We start from the raw sequence: 15,041 nt of genomic DNA on the forward strand, positions 1-15,041 counted from the left end.
TCCTTCACTCCTGATATCATTTTGAGTCGCATGAGTTATGGAAGTGTTAGTGGTGCAACGGTGCAACAAGCTCGCGGTTCGTCATGTATTGTGCTTTTTGTGTTACGATTTTTGATTGTTGATTGATTTGTTTTGCGCAAAAGGAAGAAAAACATCCCTTTCTGTTTGAATTACAAAATACATAAATCAATTGATTGACTAATGGTAATAAATGAGATTTCTATATTATATGAAGCATAAAACAGATTTTATACATATCTATTCACATGACGACAACCATGTTCCTTCAGCCCTCAACATGTGACATTTTATTCGTGAAGATTTTCTGACATTGAATGACACCCTCTGCTTATATTATAGCATGTCTATAAAAATACAAAAAATATATATTACCGGTAAATGTAGGGAAAAGACGGATGAAGCTGCGTGGCCTCTGGTAAACACTGATGCGCTGTCGTTGCCACCTAGTGACGTAATCATTCACTGCAGACAGGTGACCTGCTGCACTTCATTACTTTATAAAAACAGTTGAGTTGAATATGTTTATGTCATTAAACAAAGGCTGTTGAAGGACGGCTAATGAGAGGCGAATATGTATTATTTTGGTTTTAATAACATGATGTTGACACTTCCAGCCAGAAATGATGGTCATGAGTTTATTCTTGTATTTATTATGTTTTTGTAAAACAACAATTTCAGAGATGTCCAGGGAGAATCGTCGGTTTTTGTGTAAACTCACAACCAAGTGGCACTTGTAGCTAAACATTACCAACTTCTCCCTGCCATATCCCAATATCATTTACCACAATATTTTACAAAGTTTGATTAAAACAACATAAAGCAGCAGTAGGACCCCCACCCCTACTTTAAATAGTAGGCACATCTATCTCTATATATTTAATTGTCCCCCAAAGCCCTTTTCACAACAGCATACATTCAGAGATGCTGAGACGTCAAAAGTTACAAAATATAATGTAAAAAAACAATGCTTTGTTCTAAAGACAAAACTGCCCTTGATCTGAATCTAATCAAGACCCTGGAATCTAAACATTACCTCCTTAACTGCTATTTTAAAATAGGGACTTTGCCAGTTTTGTGGTAAACTCAGTTTACCAGTCAGGGTTTACATTTCACAATAACCTTACATCAGTATGCAATTTATTCTCAACAGCAACTATTGTCTTTTTATTGGCATTAATGGAAAATCTGGAAATTATTCCTGAATTAATCAGTCAGTCAATGATTTCAGAGGAAAAAACTCCCCGATACAAAATCAGTTGTATCAAAAACACTTTCACCCTCAGAAAAGACCAACAGGTACAATAATGTGTCCATCACACTGCAGACGGTTCGTCCTCTTCAACGTCAAGGTTCCTCTTTCATTGCCTTTTGTGGAAAAAAATATAAATGCAACAGTTAATTTCATCATGTCATTTAGACAAACATGTTAAGTATTATTTCTCTTCACATACCTGTTTAAACATCTGGGCACCAAGATAGTTCTGTGCCATGTTTCTCAGGTTGGTCTGTCCACCCAACTTGCATCTGACGTAGCCGTACAAGTTTGCCCATTGTAATACCAAGCCCATGAGCACTACAGCCTGGGGGACAAGACACGGACCAACAATTAGCAACTATTTAAGACGGAATTTGAATCGACGTTCACTTTCGAAAGCACTGAACTGACCAGCCATTTCATCTTGAAAGAGAAAATGGTGCTGAACACAAACATTATCCAGAAGATGGGGCACACGATGAGTCCGAGCCAGAAGATCCGGGACTCGGCACTGGACGCCGTGTTCAGACTGTGAGTCTGTTTACAAAGAAATCCAAGATTTAAAAAAAAACAAAAAAAAAACTGGTTTATTCTTTGGAAATTCATGTCCAATGTCTGTACGGTGACGTGTGACATTTCTAAGAGAGGACAATGCAGCCAGTCTATGTTACACCATATTAAATTGTCTAATAAGGTCATGCAGCTCCATTACACTGTAAAACAAACATACGGGAATACAATCATCTGAGTTACCTTTGTTAAGAAAGCTTTCTTTTTCTCTTGGGCCGCAAAGAGCTCCGTGCAAATGCCCGCTGGGCCTTTAAGGAATGTATCTATGTACCTTCTGCTTACCTTCCTTGACTCAAACACCCAGTGGCTCTTTCCATCGGTATCCACTTGATTCCACCAGCGAAGGCCCACCAACAATCTGCCAGATACATTCTGAGGGGGAAAGCGCATGTACTTTGATTTGTCATTAACAACATACACCTCCAAATATTCACTAAATAACCCAAGATGTAATCCAACACGGAACATGGAGATTCACTGACGAAAAACACAATGAATAGCCGATAAAAGTAAAAACTTGATCTGCAACTATTGGAACGGCTTCTTTAAATGAGAGGATTCGATGCTTTTTGCCATCACATGCGATTGTGAACTGAAAGTAGGGAAAGTGGGAAATTAATGTGGGAACTTTCTCACTTCTTTGGGGCATTTTTAAACAAATGATTGATTAATTGTGACAATAACTTTCAGATGTATTGGTACTGATCGGAATGTGAAGTTAGCTTCTGATTCGCAGCGTTTGGATTTGACAGTAAAGTGGAAAGTTATATTAAACTGAACCAACATTGCTAAGCAACAGATTCTCCTTGACACTGTCTGGAACACACTTTCAAATGTGTGAAAGCTTTATTATATTTGTGAAAAGGCAAAAAGGGGAGATTCCACTGTTTTGACAAGGTCCAGATCCAAAACCACTATAATTAATCAAGTCAAATCTGGACTAGATTATCCCAAAGCCTTTAAAAAGCAGTTTCAGATTTTCAACACTTTTTTTTTTTTATATATGTAGACCAAGTTGAACCAGGTCCAGATTAAAATATAGCATAAAGTATCGTGGGTTTTGATCTGGACCTGGTCCAATATGGTCTAGAACTGCAGAATTGGAAGCTACGAACCTGAAGCTAACTTCAGCGTCGAAAAATAAACTAGTTGCAGCTCCTCACGTGACACAAACAAGGTGTCGTGTATAAAACCGAAGCATGATTTTGGATTATTTATTTCCACATCTGGTAATCCACCCGACCCGCTCACCTTCACGGTCCAGAAGTCACATGACAGCAGGAGGATGATGGTGACCATACAGGCAATGAAACGACTGCTGAAGATGTCGCACAGTAAGTAGACCAAAATAGCACTTGTTCGGAAGAAGAGGTGGAAGAAGGAGACCAGCGGGTGTCTGAAACACAGATTTGATGATAAAGCGTTTGTTGACAACAGGACAGTCACTTAGGACCGAAGTAGGCTCGCACATCTCACCTAATGTTGGACTTTCTGGCTCCTATGTTGCCGTCCTCTTCCCCAAAGAGAGGAGCGTCTTGCGAGTCCTGTTAACGTAAAATAAATACATTTTCGGGCTATTAACGCTAATGCATATCTTCCAGACATCCGTTTCCACGGATTAGTTTGTAATTTAAATCACAACAGTCGCGTTACACTACATTCAAAAGCCAATATTGTTTATGAGTTATCACAAAAGTCAAATTTAGGACCGATCACCTGTCTCAGCATGTTGAAACTTGCGGATGTATTTCCTGGTGACGTGTTGTAAACAAAACTTATGCTAAGGACCCAAAGGCAGGGTGGCTTTAAATGTGCCTGACTCAAAGGTAAGACGAACACATCAGCCCAAATGAATAGCTATTTCTGCTTCTTGTATACATTCATGTCATATTCCATTGCTCCAGTGTAGATAAATGCTTTTATTTCAAGCTCGTAAGATCTTCCAAAAGCTATGGGAGAGCATTTATTTCATGTGTTTAATGAAGTGACCATAGGTTTTTATTAGATTTATTGTTTTTGGTATTTTTGCACAAAATCACACTCAAGTGGCACCTATTTCAACCAGTTTAAACGTACAAAACTTAAATTATACAGATTATTTTTGATTAAAAGCACGCAGTAGGATATCCACAATCTATGTTTAATTAAATAGTGGCCAATCAACAATAAGGTAAAACATCTATTACCCCCCCCCCCCCCCAAAAAAACTTTTCAGATACAGCATACAGTAGATTCAGAGCCAAGTAAGGTCCCAAAAATATGATAATTAGGACTGCAAACACATTTTTTCATTATCCATTAAGCTACCAATTATTTGCTCAATTAATCATTTGCTCTACAAAATGTCAGAAAATTATAAAATTGGGTTGACCACTACAGCTGTACAATCCAAATAATGTTTTATTAATAATGATAATAATTGATGTCTGAAAGATTAACATCGCAATTATTGTTTGACTTCTGACAATATTTTGAATACATTTACATTGTTACATATTCAAGCTTTAACATCATGAGAAACATTGTTTGACAAACGTGCACTTCACAAATGTAGAGAGAAATAACAAAGAAACATCAAAACAAACTACAATTTATACAAAACAGCTTTATATTGTCAAAACAGTGGGCTGCCGTGAGCTCCTGCATGCGTTATGAGGTCAGAAAAACCTCAAACAGACTGGCGACTGAATGCATGCGGTAAAAAATGCCAAAGGGAAGTCCAATATTTACAATCGCAGCCCACATGTTGAATTCGTAGAATTCCGTTTCAGCGTCGTGGTCAAATTGGGGACGAGCACCAAATGCCGGCATGATCCACAGCTGTTAAAGACAGAAAGGAGAACAGGTTTAGCATGTGGTGAATTTCCAAGCAGTAACTTTGAGAGAGTAAGGGAGAGCGTTACTCACTATGACGTTGCCCAGCAGCAGAAACGCACAGACCTCCTTCAAAATCCGTCTCTTCCACAACAGTTTGGGCTTGTGCCCGGCCATGTGTGCGTGCGGGCTGTGTGTTGCGAGTACCGGACTGGGCTTTGCGTCCATGTCTGATCCTTCAAAGGTGCTCAGGTCTTTGCTCGGCTGCACCACATATGGATTTGCAACCACGGTGATCGAGTGCACCTCGTGGAAGGGCTCCCGATGTAGCCCTTCCACGATGAAAAAGTTCTGCAGGCCGAGTTGGATCACCATCATGACCGCCCAGGCCAGGTTGAGCCTGTTCAGGTAGCCTTTGGCTCCAGTTGCAGCCATCGCTACGATGGTGAAGTAGCTGATGATGAACTGCCCCAGCGAGGCTCCGACCAGCAGCCCCACATCCAGGGTCCGCGTGGGGCTTTTCTCCGATACGTGCTCCCTGTGGTCCACCTTGTAGATGGCACAGCCGATCACAGTGGAGACGGACATCAGGGTCACTATCACTATATTCATGACAAAGTGCATCATCACCGCTTTATCCTTCCGGTCGTCATCAATATCTCCGTTCACCATTTCCATCTCATACACGATGAAGGTTGCCAGGCCCGACGCCACCAAGAGAACTCCTGCCACAGGACCGATAAATATATCCTTCATACGGAATTTGATGTGGTGATCGTGTTCTTCTGTTACTCTGCCCACATTTTTCCACATGATGTATGCCATGGCTGAGGCAAAGAGACTGTACTCAATGTTGAAGGGGTACAAGTAGTAGTAGGCCTCCTTGAAGATGCTACACGAAGTGTGGCTGCACTTGCACGTTTCGTCTCCATAACCCGCTGTAAGACATGACGGGGCACAGGTAGACAGACATATTACGTTGTGGTACTTTACTCATTATCTGCTTTGATTGATGCATCTGCTTTCATTACCTCTGCTGATGAACAGGCTTCGTCCTGAGAGTTTGGTGTCGTTGCTCTGATATTCGGGATATGTTGTTTGGTGTAGGGACTCCTCGGTGACCGCACTCATCCACACAACTAGATTTGTGGAGAGGGTGAGCATCAGCCCGCAGCTAAATAAGAAGACAAGAGGGAATCAAAAGAAAAAAATGATCAGACTAAAACAGTGTTGATTTTTCTTTTTTTTATGATCTACTTTAATGTCCGATTTATACAGAATTCAAGAGGCAACATTAAAAATCAGTATCCACTAAGTAATAATCGTCTTGCTTTTAATTTAATTTGGCTTGTCAAACCAAAATGTCTTATTACAGTTTAGTGCTAAAACGTCTCGTCAATAAGTCAAATGACATAAAAATAACTGGAAACTATTTATATAATCGATTAATCGTTTAAGTTTTGCTATGTTGAATATAAGGTGAATATTTAGTCTTAGTCCTCTATGATAGTAATCTGAATATCTTTGGGTTTTTTAAAACATGTCAAGGTGAGCTCTGGGGAATTGTGATAAACATTTGACACTATTCTTGACATTTTTATCAGCCAAATGATTAATCGACCAATCAAGAAAACAATCTGCAGAATGATCAAAAATAAAAAGAATCCTTGATTGCAGCACTCTTTCAGATAATTTCAAGGTTTGCCAATGAGGAGAAATTTCAGATTTTGACAGTAATACAGCATCAGAGACTGGTTCATGTTTTGAAGTAGAACACAGTGAGTGGTCCATTAATTACATACCGTGTAATGTTCCTTTGTAGCTGCACACAGGCCTTGGCGTGCATCCACAAAAAGTATGTCTGCAAATTGATAGCACAATTGTATGAATCATTTTGCAATGATAACGACTTGAGTTCACGAATTCATGTATTTATGCATTTTTACCTGCACAATTACGAAGACAAGTTGCACCACAGGAAATGCAACCTTAACTGCAGAATCGCAGTGGAGGAAGCCCGCATAGCTGGCGATCTTGAAAATATCCATGACGATGCTGAGCAATCCAAACAGCACAAGTCCTCCTGAAGGAGCAACGCGCAAACTTAGTTTGGACATTCTCAGCAAATACAAAACACTTCAGTCTGAAGATGTGCAACAGTTACTTACCCCGGAGCCATACAGGTCCAGCATGGCCGTCCTTGTAATCAACAGCATTTTCTTTCCTGGCCGTGTAGATGAGATAGTAAACCATCCAGATGGAGGTGAGGAGGAGGAGGAGGATGAGGAAGACCTGCAGGTCAGCGCTGCCGATCTTTACATTGTTGTTGGCACTGCCGCTGACCAAGGCGCAGCCCAGGATCAAAACGTTCACACAAATGATCCCGGACAGCATCCAGCCCCAGTTTCGACCCCTGTCCTTCGGGGCTCCAGCGGAAGTGATGTTCGGGTCTGGATCGCACGTGCTCTCCACTTGACTCGGCACATTGATGTTGTCGGACAGGCTGGCCTCCTCCGTCTCCCTGTCTTTGGCCGACATCCTGCATGGTTCACAGGGATTGCCATGGGTCAAACAGTCGCATTGGTAGCCGGTGGCTAAACACATCCTTCCCTTCTCTAAAGCCGATTCACAAATGAGTCGTTTGCTGCACCTGGTTCCCTCTTAAACGTTACAGGTTTAACGGCTACACCCACTCAATAGCTCCTTATAAATAAAGGCAGAAACCACGGACACAAAAGAGTCGTTTCAAATCAGCAAATTGGATTTAATTTGCATGTGTATCGTGCTGTACAGAGTGAGAATCCAAAAAACATGTTTGCATGAATAAGGTATGAGGGAAGTCTACACTATCCCTCTCCAGCTATGATCAAATACTTTAACACCAGGACAGGTGAACTATAGTGACGTGCGTGTTCGAAAAAAAGATGATACTCTTATGACAATCCGACAAAGCAGTGACCTGAAGGGCTAGGTTTCAGGATACCTGTAAACCTACCTGATGCAGTGTGATCCTGAGACTCACACTATCCGAGCCATCATGGTTTTTATACCTCGTCAGAAACGCCGTGGTTTACTGTGCAGTCATCGATGCCAACTGTTATGAATAACACCATATTATTACCAAACACAGTGTGTTTTGCACAAAATATTCAAGTGAAGTTCAAAAGGTGTTTCCACGAAAAACCTTTTCTCACGTTTTCCAAAATACAAGAAACCGGTTGCTTTTCGGAGAAACTGCATTTCTTTGATATTACACATTTGTATTCCAGGGCTTTTGGTTGTATAACTCCCAACAGTATATGCGCATAATAAATGCTAAAACAAAACTGCATCAAAGCATGTTTTTTTTTTCCACAATAGTTTTGCATTCGTATATTTTAGAAGCTTTATGAGTTTCGTCATGTTCAACTTGATGCCCTTTTTTTTTTTTTTTTTTTTTTGGACTGCGGCTGACCCCATGCAGCTACATCGCAATCTAAACATGATCTAAATTCTCTAAACAGGCTTAGCGTGTGTAACTCTCTTATTGCTTGAAGGGAATACTCCCAGTTCTCATTAATGCAGAATGCTCAATGAAGAAAGCCGCTATCGGCGCTCATTGTTATGGACGTTTCAGAGGACTTCAGCGTCGACGCTTCTTATTTCAGATGGACAATCGATGTCCTTTTCATCGGGGTGTGTCTGAGAGTGAAGCACTTTCGCATTGCGACACTCAATGAACTCGTTTGTCTGCAAAAATGTTGTTGCATAAATACCGAAAGTTTAAAGTGGGAACAATGGGTTTATTCAAAAGAAAGCTGACAAAAACAACACACCGGAGTAACTCTTCCTCATTTTGTCGCAGTGAGACAGCAATATTGTGTTCTCGCGTGCCTGTGCTGATAATACCCTGCACGCGTGTATACAGCTTCAGTGTGTCTTGAAGTTTATTCCCGATGAATGAGTTTGAAAGGTTTCAGAAATGTTTTCAGATTGAATAGAAACGTAAAATGTATATTGTTTTTGAACCATCCATTCACGTGTACATTGACTGAAGAGGTGCATTAAACTACATCATGCAACGTGGAGAAATGACAAGTTGCATCAACACCTCTCTAAAACAGTGAACAACAACTGCATATGCACCTTTATGAAGGGAGGTTTAGTTGCAGGTATATTGCATTAGTTTTAGCTCGATGTACCCGATGAACTGGCAAATGAGTGTATATCAGCATATAAGGATATTGTCTATCTACAGTCATTATTGAGAGCCTCAGATACACCAGAGGACAGATCAATGGGGACATCATGAAATCAAAAAGAACTCCTCAGTTAGGGGTACAACATTCATTTCTCTTTGATATTTAAGCACTCATATTGTATATGTGTTGGAGGTTGTTGGTCTTTTTTTGGTCCACGTCGGCCACCGGGAGCACTGTTACCCACACGCTGGAGTGCACCGTGGCGTCCCTGGATACCACCGACGCGCGGATCCTCCACTGATCACCAGCGACTGGCTCTGTGGCGACTGCGGGACGAATTGGGACTTCAGCCGGTCTGCTCCCACTACATCGCCGCACGACGACGACGATGATGGTGGTGGTGTTGATGAAACGGAATGGAGTCGAGCAGGGAGGATTAATTCTGCACCATGAATGACAGGTACCACAAGGCGGCCCGGGATGGCTACCTGGACCTGCTGAAGGAGGCGACTCGGAAGGATCTCAACGCGCCGGATGAGGATGGCATGACACCGACGCTGTGGGCTGCTTATCACGGCAACCTGGAGACTCTGCGGCTGATCGCGGCGAGGGGGTGGGTAGAAAGCATTGGTATCTGTGTGACTTAGTGCGTGTGGGTACCACGGTGTCCATCTTCAGTGATTCGAAATAGGTCTTGAACATTTTCGAGCAAGTATTTTATTTATCATTTTTCTTGCTTATTAGAAACTATTTGCGGTGTCAGATTGGGTAGAAATAGGTCAACAATAACCCCAAATGAAAGTCATGTTTTGCAGTATACAAATTTAGCAACTAAAGTAACAATACACCAGTAACTATAGGTCACCTTTTACAGGGTCCAGCAATGTTTTTGAGTTTAACATACCCAGAGGAGGGGCTCTGACAAATATCAACAATATAACCTCAGGCTTAGCTCCTGGCTAAGAAGAGCCCTTTTACCTGTTTGGCAACTATTCAGTTGTATTTCGGCATGTCTGACAAATACCCATGTTGGGCTGGAGGGGTATTTCAAGATGAAACAGGCCTATTTCAGAGACAGGGCTTTATTTGCATCATACATTTTACACTGATAATCAACATTGTGATCTAAATTCAGCTTTCACCAGATATTTTCTTGACATTGTAACTTTATGATCATCTGAAAGATAATTACCAATATGTGATAGCAGGAGATTTGTCATGTTGTAAAGCCACATAGAACTATGGGCTGTGTAATATTTAGCACCTCCATTGCATTTAACGTGACACTGTTCATTAAAAAAGCACCAATACATGGAACGAATCGTTGAGATATTAATATGACGAGTACAAAACGTTATTCTCGTCCTACATTCAGTGACATATTTTACTGTATAACAGCTAAAACATATATGTTGTCCCATAAAGAGACTTATAATAACTCATTCCTGAATCATTGACGTTAATGGAAGAAGGAAACATTTCATTTCATCAATTTTAACGACCAATTTGATATCATCACAGGCGGAAGAAAACGATTCATCAAATGAACAGCAGATCATTTTAGGAGGCTGCGTCATGGTATAAATGCTGGCCGTACTCCAGCAAAGTGTGCAAATGTTTTTGGTAGTCATGAACAGCCCATTTCTATTCTGGCTGACCTGGTTTGCTGTCAGCCAGAAAAATGGGGCCCATTATGAATCTGCTAAATTGAGTAAAGTTTGTGAGAGATGTACCGTAAACGTGAGACAACATCATTCATCAGCGTTTGGTTTATTGAATGGAAAATATGTGATTTGAGGACATTTATTTTCTTTAAAGTTTTCTTAAAACGCAGGCAACAAAGGAAGGCTTCCAGTCGATGTGATAATACTAAATTCCCTATTTCCCACGGAATAAGTGTAAACAAGGCTCTGGAGTCATTCTGCTGCCAAGAAGATATATTCCTCTGTTGATGGCAGATAAAGTCCTGATTGACATGAGGTATTCAAATTAAACATTTAATAGCTGCCATCATTTTTCACAGAGGCACCAAACTCGTGAGACCCATGGGATATAATGAAGATAAGTTTAATACTGCTTGAAGATTTGATGGGAAAGATGCCATGCAGTGCTCTATTTGACAAGTATATTGCCCCGAGCAGCCTGCTGTAACATCAAGCTGTCATAGGAAGTGAAGAGGCAAACAGCCCATAATGTGATAAAGAACAGGGAAGGGATAGGTGGGCAGAACTATCACCACTGCGGTCAGCATTTTACTAGGACAGACATAAATTATGACACATAAAGCTGTCATCTTAGATGGTCTCTACCACAAGCATATTGCATAATCTGAGGGTGATAAATATTTATTTTCAAAATAAAAATTGAACATATGGCTGTTTATCGTTCTGAATCATCGGTTTATAGCATTTTATGTTCCTTCATGTATCTCAGCGCAGGAATAACATTGCAATTCCTTTGTTTGATTATTGTTTTATTGTCACGTTCTGGGCTGTCCATCATGCACACTGATCACAACCATTTCCCCACATTTGAAAGCTGCTTTTGCTTTCTGAGCATTTTGAAGCCAATCCTGTGCAGACAAAAAAAATGAGCAAGGGGGCTGAAATCAGAGTGAGACTTCACTTCGCTAATCGCTGCCCAGGTTGGGTCCTGCAGACACGCATTCCCTGCAAACACATTACAACGCAATCCATCAATAATACATTTGCAGTAGCGTCACAATCCATCGTATCAAATATTCAGCAGACTGTACGAGGCTACATTGGAAGACAGGGACAAGACACGAGACAGTTCAGTAAACATGTCATTTCAGGTGGTGTGAGACCGTACAGATGACTCTAAACTGAAGATAGAAATGCAAAAAACTTAAAGTTGAATGTGTTGTTACAATATTTAGTTGTGATGGACACAGACGAGCTGTATACCATTAATAAATCCTATTTTTTTTTTAAACAACACTATCAGTTAGATGCTGAATGGAATACTAAAGATTTGAAAGTGAGAATAATGAGCAAACGTATGCGCTGACACACTGTAGATTTGCGTAGCAGCAGGCTCATGATGCGAAAGGAAAATAAGAAAGCTCCATACACCTCTGCCCTCCACGTCATCCACACAGCTGTGATACTCTTATGTTTTGACTTGAGGAACTCTGCGTTACATCACGCACGGTTGTCCTTTTTGAGTCAGGCGCAACCTATGAGGCCTCCCCTGAAACTGGATACAGGTAGTGTAGCAGTGGTGCTGGCAAGCATGTGGTCATGTTACAGAAAAGGCAGCAACAGTGCAGCACACAGAGAGGTAGCCCTAAGGTCATGGACTGCCAGCCAAGAGGAAACGTAGCTTATAGTTGTAGTTATGGCCCCTGCATAACAGTACATTCCCTTTGACAGATTGCTTTAATCAAACCTTCTATTTGCCAAATGGTCAAAAAAATGAAATGTCGAGGAGATCTACTGTATGGTTGGTTTTACAAAAGGGCAATGTGGTGTTTGGACTGTAAATTATTAAATAAGGCCCCATTAACAACCCACGGGTGACAGGTCAGTGCTGAAAAAATAATCAAAAGATCAAATGCTTACTCATGAGTGAGTCATCTAAACAGAGGGCCAAGGAGGGAACCGGTATCCGTAACCTTACTAACAGTCTGAACAAGAACTGGAGACATTCATTTGGTAAATCTGAAATGCCTGTCGTCAAAATATAACATCTAACATCTTTCTGTTGGCCCACAGAGGAAACCCTGACAAGTGTGACATATGGGGGAACACACCGCTCCACCTGGCAGCTGCCAATGGTCACCTCAACTGCCTTTTCTTTCTGGTGTCTTTCGGTGCCAACATTTGGTGCCTGGACAACGACTACCACACGCCATTAGACATGGCCGCCACAAAGAATCACATGGATTGCGTCCGCTACCTGGATACCATCGCCACCAAGCAGACGGGCCTCAACACGAAGCTGGTCAGCAAGATGAAGGACCGGGCGTTTCGCGAAGCTGAGCGGCGGATCAAGGAGTGTGTGAAGATGCAGAAGAAACACCACAAGCTCATGGAACGGAGGTTTCACAAGGAGACTTCTGAGGCTTCTGCGTCAGACGTCATGAGCTTTTCCAGTTACACCAGCAGCTCTGTTAGCCACAAGCTGCACAACTTAAATGTAGCCACAGTCAGTGTGCCATATTCTCAGGTCAGCAGGTTTTTTTTCTACCTATTCTATAAGGACAGAGTCTGTTTGTTTTGCTTTTTATTGGTTTAAAATTAGCTTGTAAACTGGCTACTTGTGAAACAATCCGGTTGTCTCTCTACTCCAACTCCAGTCTTGCATCACAGGTTTTGAAATTGTGTTAGAGGGAAAAGTAGGCCTACAGGGTTTACCAAAGTTGTTACAATTCATCACCTGGGCACCATGCATGTCTGTTCAAAATGTCAATGCAATCCATCCAACAGTTGTCAAGATATGTCATTAAAAACCGAGAATGTCAACTTCGTGGTGGCTCTAGACGGAACTAGATGGATCACCGATGACAGAGGTCTACATCCTCTGGGGACCATGAATGTCCCCAATCCATCCATAGTCGTTGAGATATTTCAGTGGTGGACCTACTGCAATAGCCCACTAGCATGGCCAGCATTTTGACATGAATTGAACCAGCTATGTTTGGAAAATCTAATCCTCTCATGTGATATTGTGCTTAATTACTATATTTATTCATGTCCTGTTAGGCTACTCTTCATGCCACAAACCGAGGGAAGACAAAGATTCAGAGGAAGCTGGAGAAGAGGAAGCAAGGAGATGGGACATTTAAAATCTACGAGGATGGGAGGAAGAGTGTGCGCTCCCTCTCCGGACTTCAGCTGGGCAACGATGTCATGTTTGTCAAACAGGGGACTTACGTCAACCCAAAGGACCGTGGCCGTCGCAATATCCGTGACATGTTCCGCGGAGAAAATTACGATGCCATTTCACGTGCCATTAGTGAGCCGGATCTCCACGGGCCCGATGTAGACTACTCTGAGATCAGCACTGACTCGGGACATGATTCCCTGTTCAACAGGCCCGGTCTGGGCACCATGGTCTTTAGGAGGAACTATGTGAGTGGGGGGATGTTTGACATCGGTGGCCGGGATGAGGACAATGCAGTCCGGTCAGGCAATAATGTGCGTTTACGCAGTCGGCTGCAGCAATACACCAATGCAGATGAAGACAGCATCGGCAGTGCACGCAGCCTTCAAGAGAGGAATGTGGAGGAGCTGCCCTGGGATGAAGTGGAATTAGGGCTGGATGACGATGATGAGGCTGACACAAGCGCTCTGGAGGTCTTCCTCGCCACACAGAACATGATTGACTTCTTCTCCATTTTCAAGAGGGAGAAGATTGACCTCGAAGCACTGTTGCTGTGCTCTGATCACGACCTCAAGAGTATCCACATCCCCTTAGGACCAAGGAAAAAGATCTTAGATGCCTGCAGGAGACGGCTGGAGACCATAGAGGACCCAGACTGCATTGAGGACACAGAACTGTGAGTGACAGGATTTTCAGTTATACAGTGTTGTGAGGAAATATTTGGGCATATAGTTTGTTATGCTGCGTTTGCAAATCATCTTCGGATACAAACCGTTTCTCCTCTTGTCGTCATTCTGTCTTGCAGATAATAAAAGATGCTGCCGATGGCCCCTCCTGCCATGTGCTCATCCAGGCTTAAAGGTCAGTGGAGCATCGTGGATCGACTATCACGTATGGACAGGGGGGGGGCAATGATTTACCTCTCCTGGTACCTCGGCGGTAACAAAGCAGAAAGGACACTGTCAAGAGGAATATGTCAAGCAAGAAGAGACGAGTGTGAGACTAATTCCTTCCTTACAGGATCCTTTTACAGCATCTTGTTGTAGCCTCAGGAGGATCACTGTAAATATCTCTGTATGTGGGTTGGTTGGCGTCTCCTGCACTGCAAGTTTTAAAAAAAACTGAAAGGCAATCATCAGAGTGCAGTGTCCACTGTAATGCCATTTGGCATAGTTAACAGAGAACTGATTGTGGGGGTCCATATCCCCTGAATGTGTTGGCCCCTGTGGGGTAAATCCTACCACCTCATGTGCCTGCATTGCTTGTGCCTGTGCCTTTGCTTAAAAGTGACTTTTGTCTTAAATACTTTTTGAAATTAACGTCATTATGAACTGTTTAGATTGCAATAGTCT

General features: G+C 42.0%; 3 protein-coding genes across 4 annotated transcripts; 1 reads left to right on the forward strand and 2 right to left on the reverse strand.

Annotated features, from left to right (window-relative positions):
- Nucleotides 1-540: 540 nt before the first annotated feature.
- On the reverse strand, nt 541-3,605 carry LOC306786670 (Golgi apparatus membrane protein TVP23 homolog B). Of its 2 annotated transcripts, XM_079281509.1 has the most exons (7): nt 3,563-3,605; nt 3,323-3,390; nt 3,098-3,242; nt 2,129-2,218; nt 1,688-1,813; nt 1,473-1,601; nt 545-1,386 (listed from the first exon to the last, which is right to left on the reverse strand). In XM_079281509.1, the coding sequence occupies exons 1-7, from the start codon at nt 3,572-3,574 to the stop codon at nt 1,366-1,368; spliced, it is 591 nt and encodes a 196-aa protein (XP_079137635.1). In that variant the 5' UTR covers nt 3,575-3,605; the 3' UTR covers nt 545-1,365. The 2 variants fall into 2 exon arrangements, with proteins under 2 accessions (XP_079137636.1, XP_079137635.1); XM_079281510.1 differs by lacking the exon at nt 1,688-1,813 and having other exon boundaries at nt 541-1,386.
- Nucleotides 3,606-4,495: 890 nt separating this feature from the next.
- LOC306787264 (proton channel OTOP2-like) lies at nt 4,496-7,264 on the reverse strand (the record flags this gene model as incomplete). Its single annotated transcript, XM_079282370.1, has 6 exons — nt 4,496-4,666; nt 4,754-5,598; nt 5,692-5,834; nt 6,463-6,521; nt 6,607-6,743; nt 6,829-7,264. 6 exons carry the CDS (start codon nt 7,262-7,264, stop codon nt 4,496-4,498), a joined length of 1,791 nt encoding a protein of 596 aa, XP_079138496.1.
- A 2,026-nt stretch (nt 7,265-9,290) lies between these two features.
- Nucleotides 9,291-14,369, forward strand: ush1ga (Usher syndrome 1Ga (autosomal recessive); the record flags this gene model as incomplete). The annotated part of the gene is made up of 3 exons (XM_079281750.1): nt 9,291-9,454; nt 12,579-13,032; nt 13,569-14,369. The coding sequence occupies 3 exons, from the start codon at nt 9,291-9,293 to the stop codon at nt 14,367-14,369; spliced, it is 1,419 nt and encodes a 472-aa protein (XP_079137876.1).
- Between the last annotated feature and the right edge of the window lie 672 nt (nt 14,370-15,041).

The sequence above is a fragment of the Melanostigma gelatinosum genome, assembly GCF_949748355.1.
Source record: "Melanostigma gelatinosum genome assembly, chromosome: 13".
NCBI classification, from domain to species: Eukaryota; Metazoa; Chordata; class Actinopteri; order Perciformes; family Zoarcidae; genus Melanostigma; species Melanostigma gelatinosum.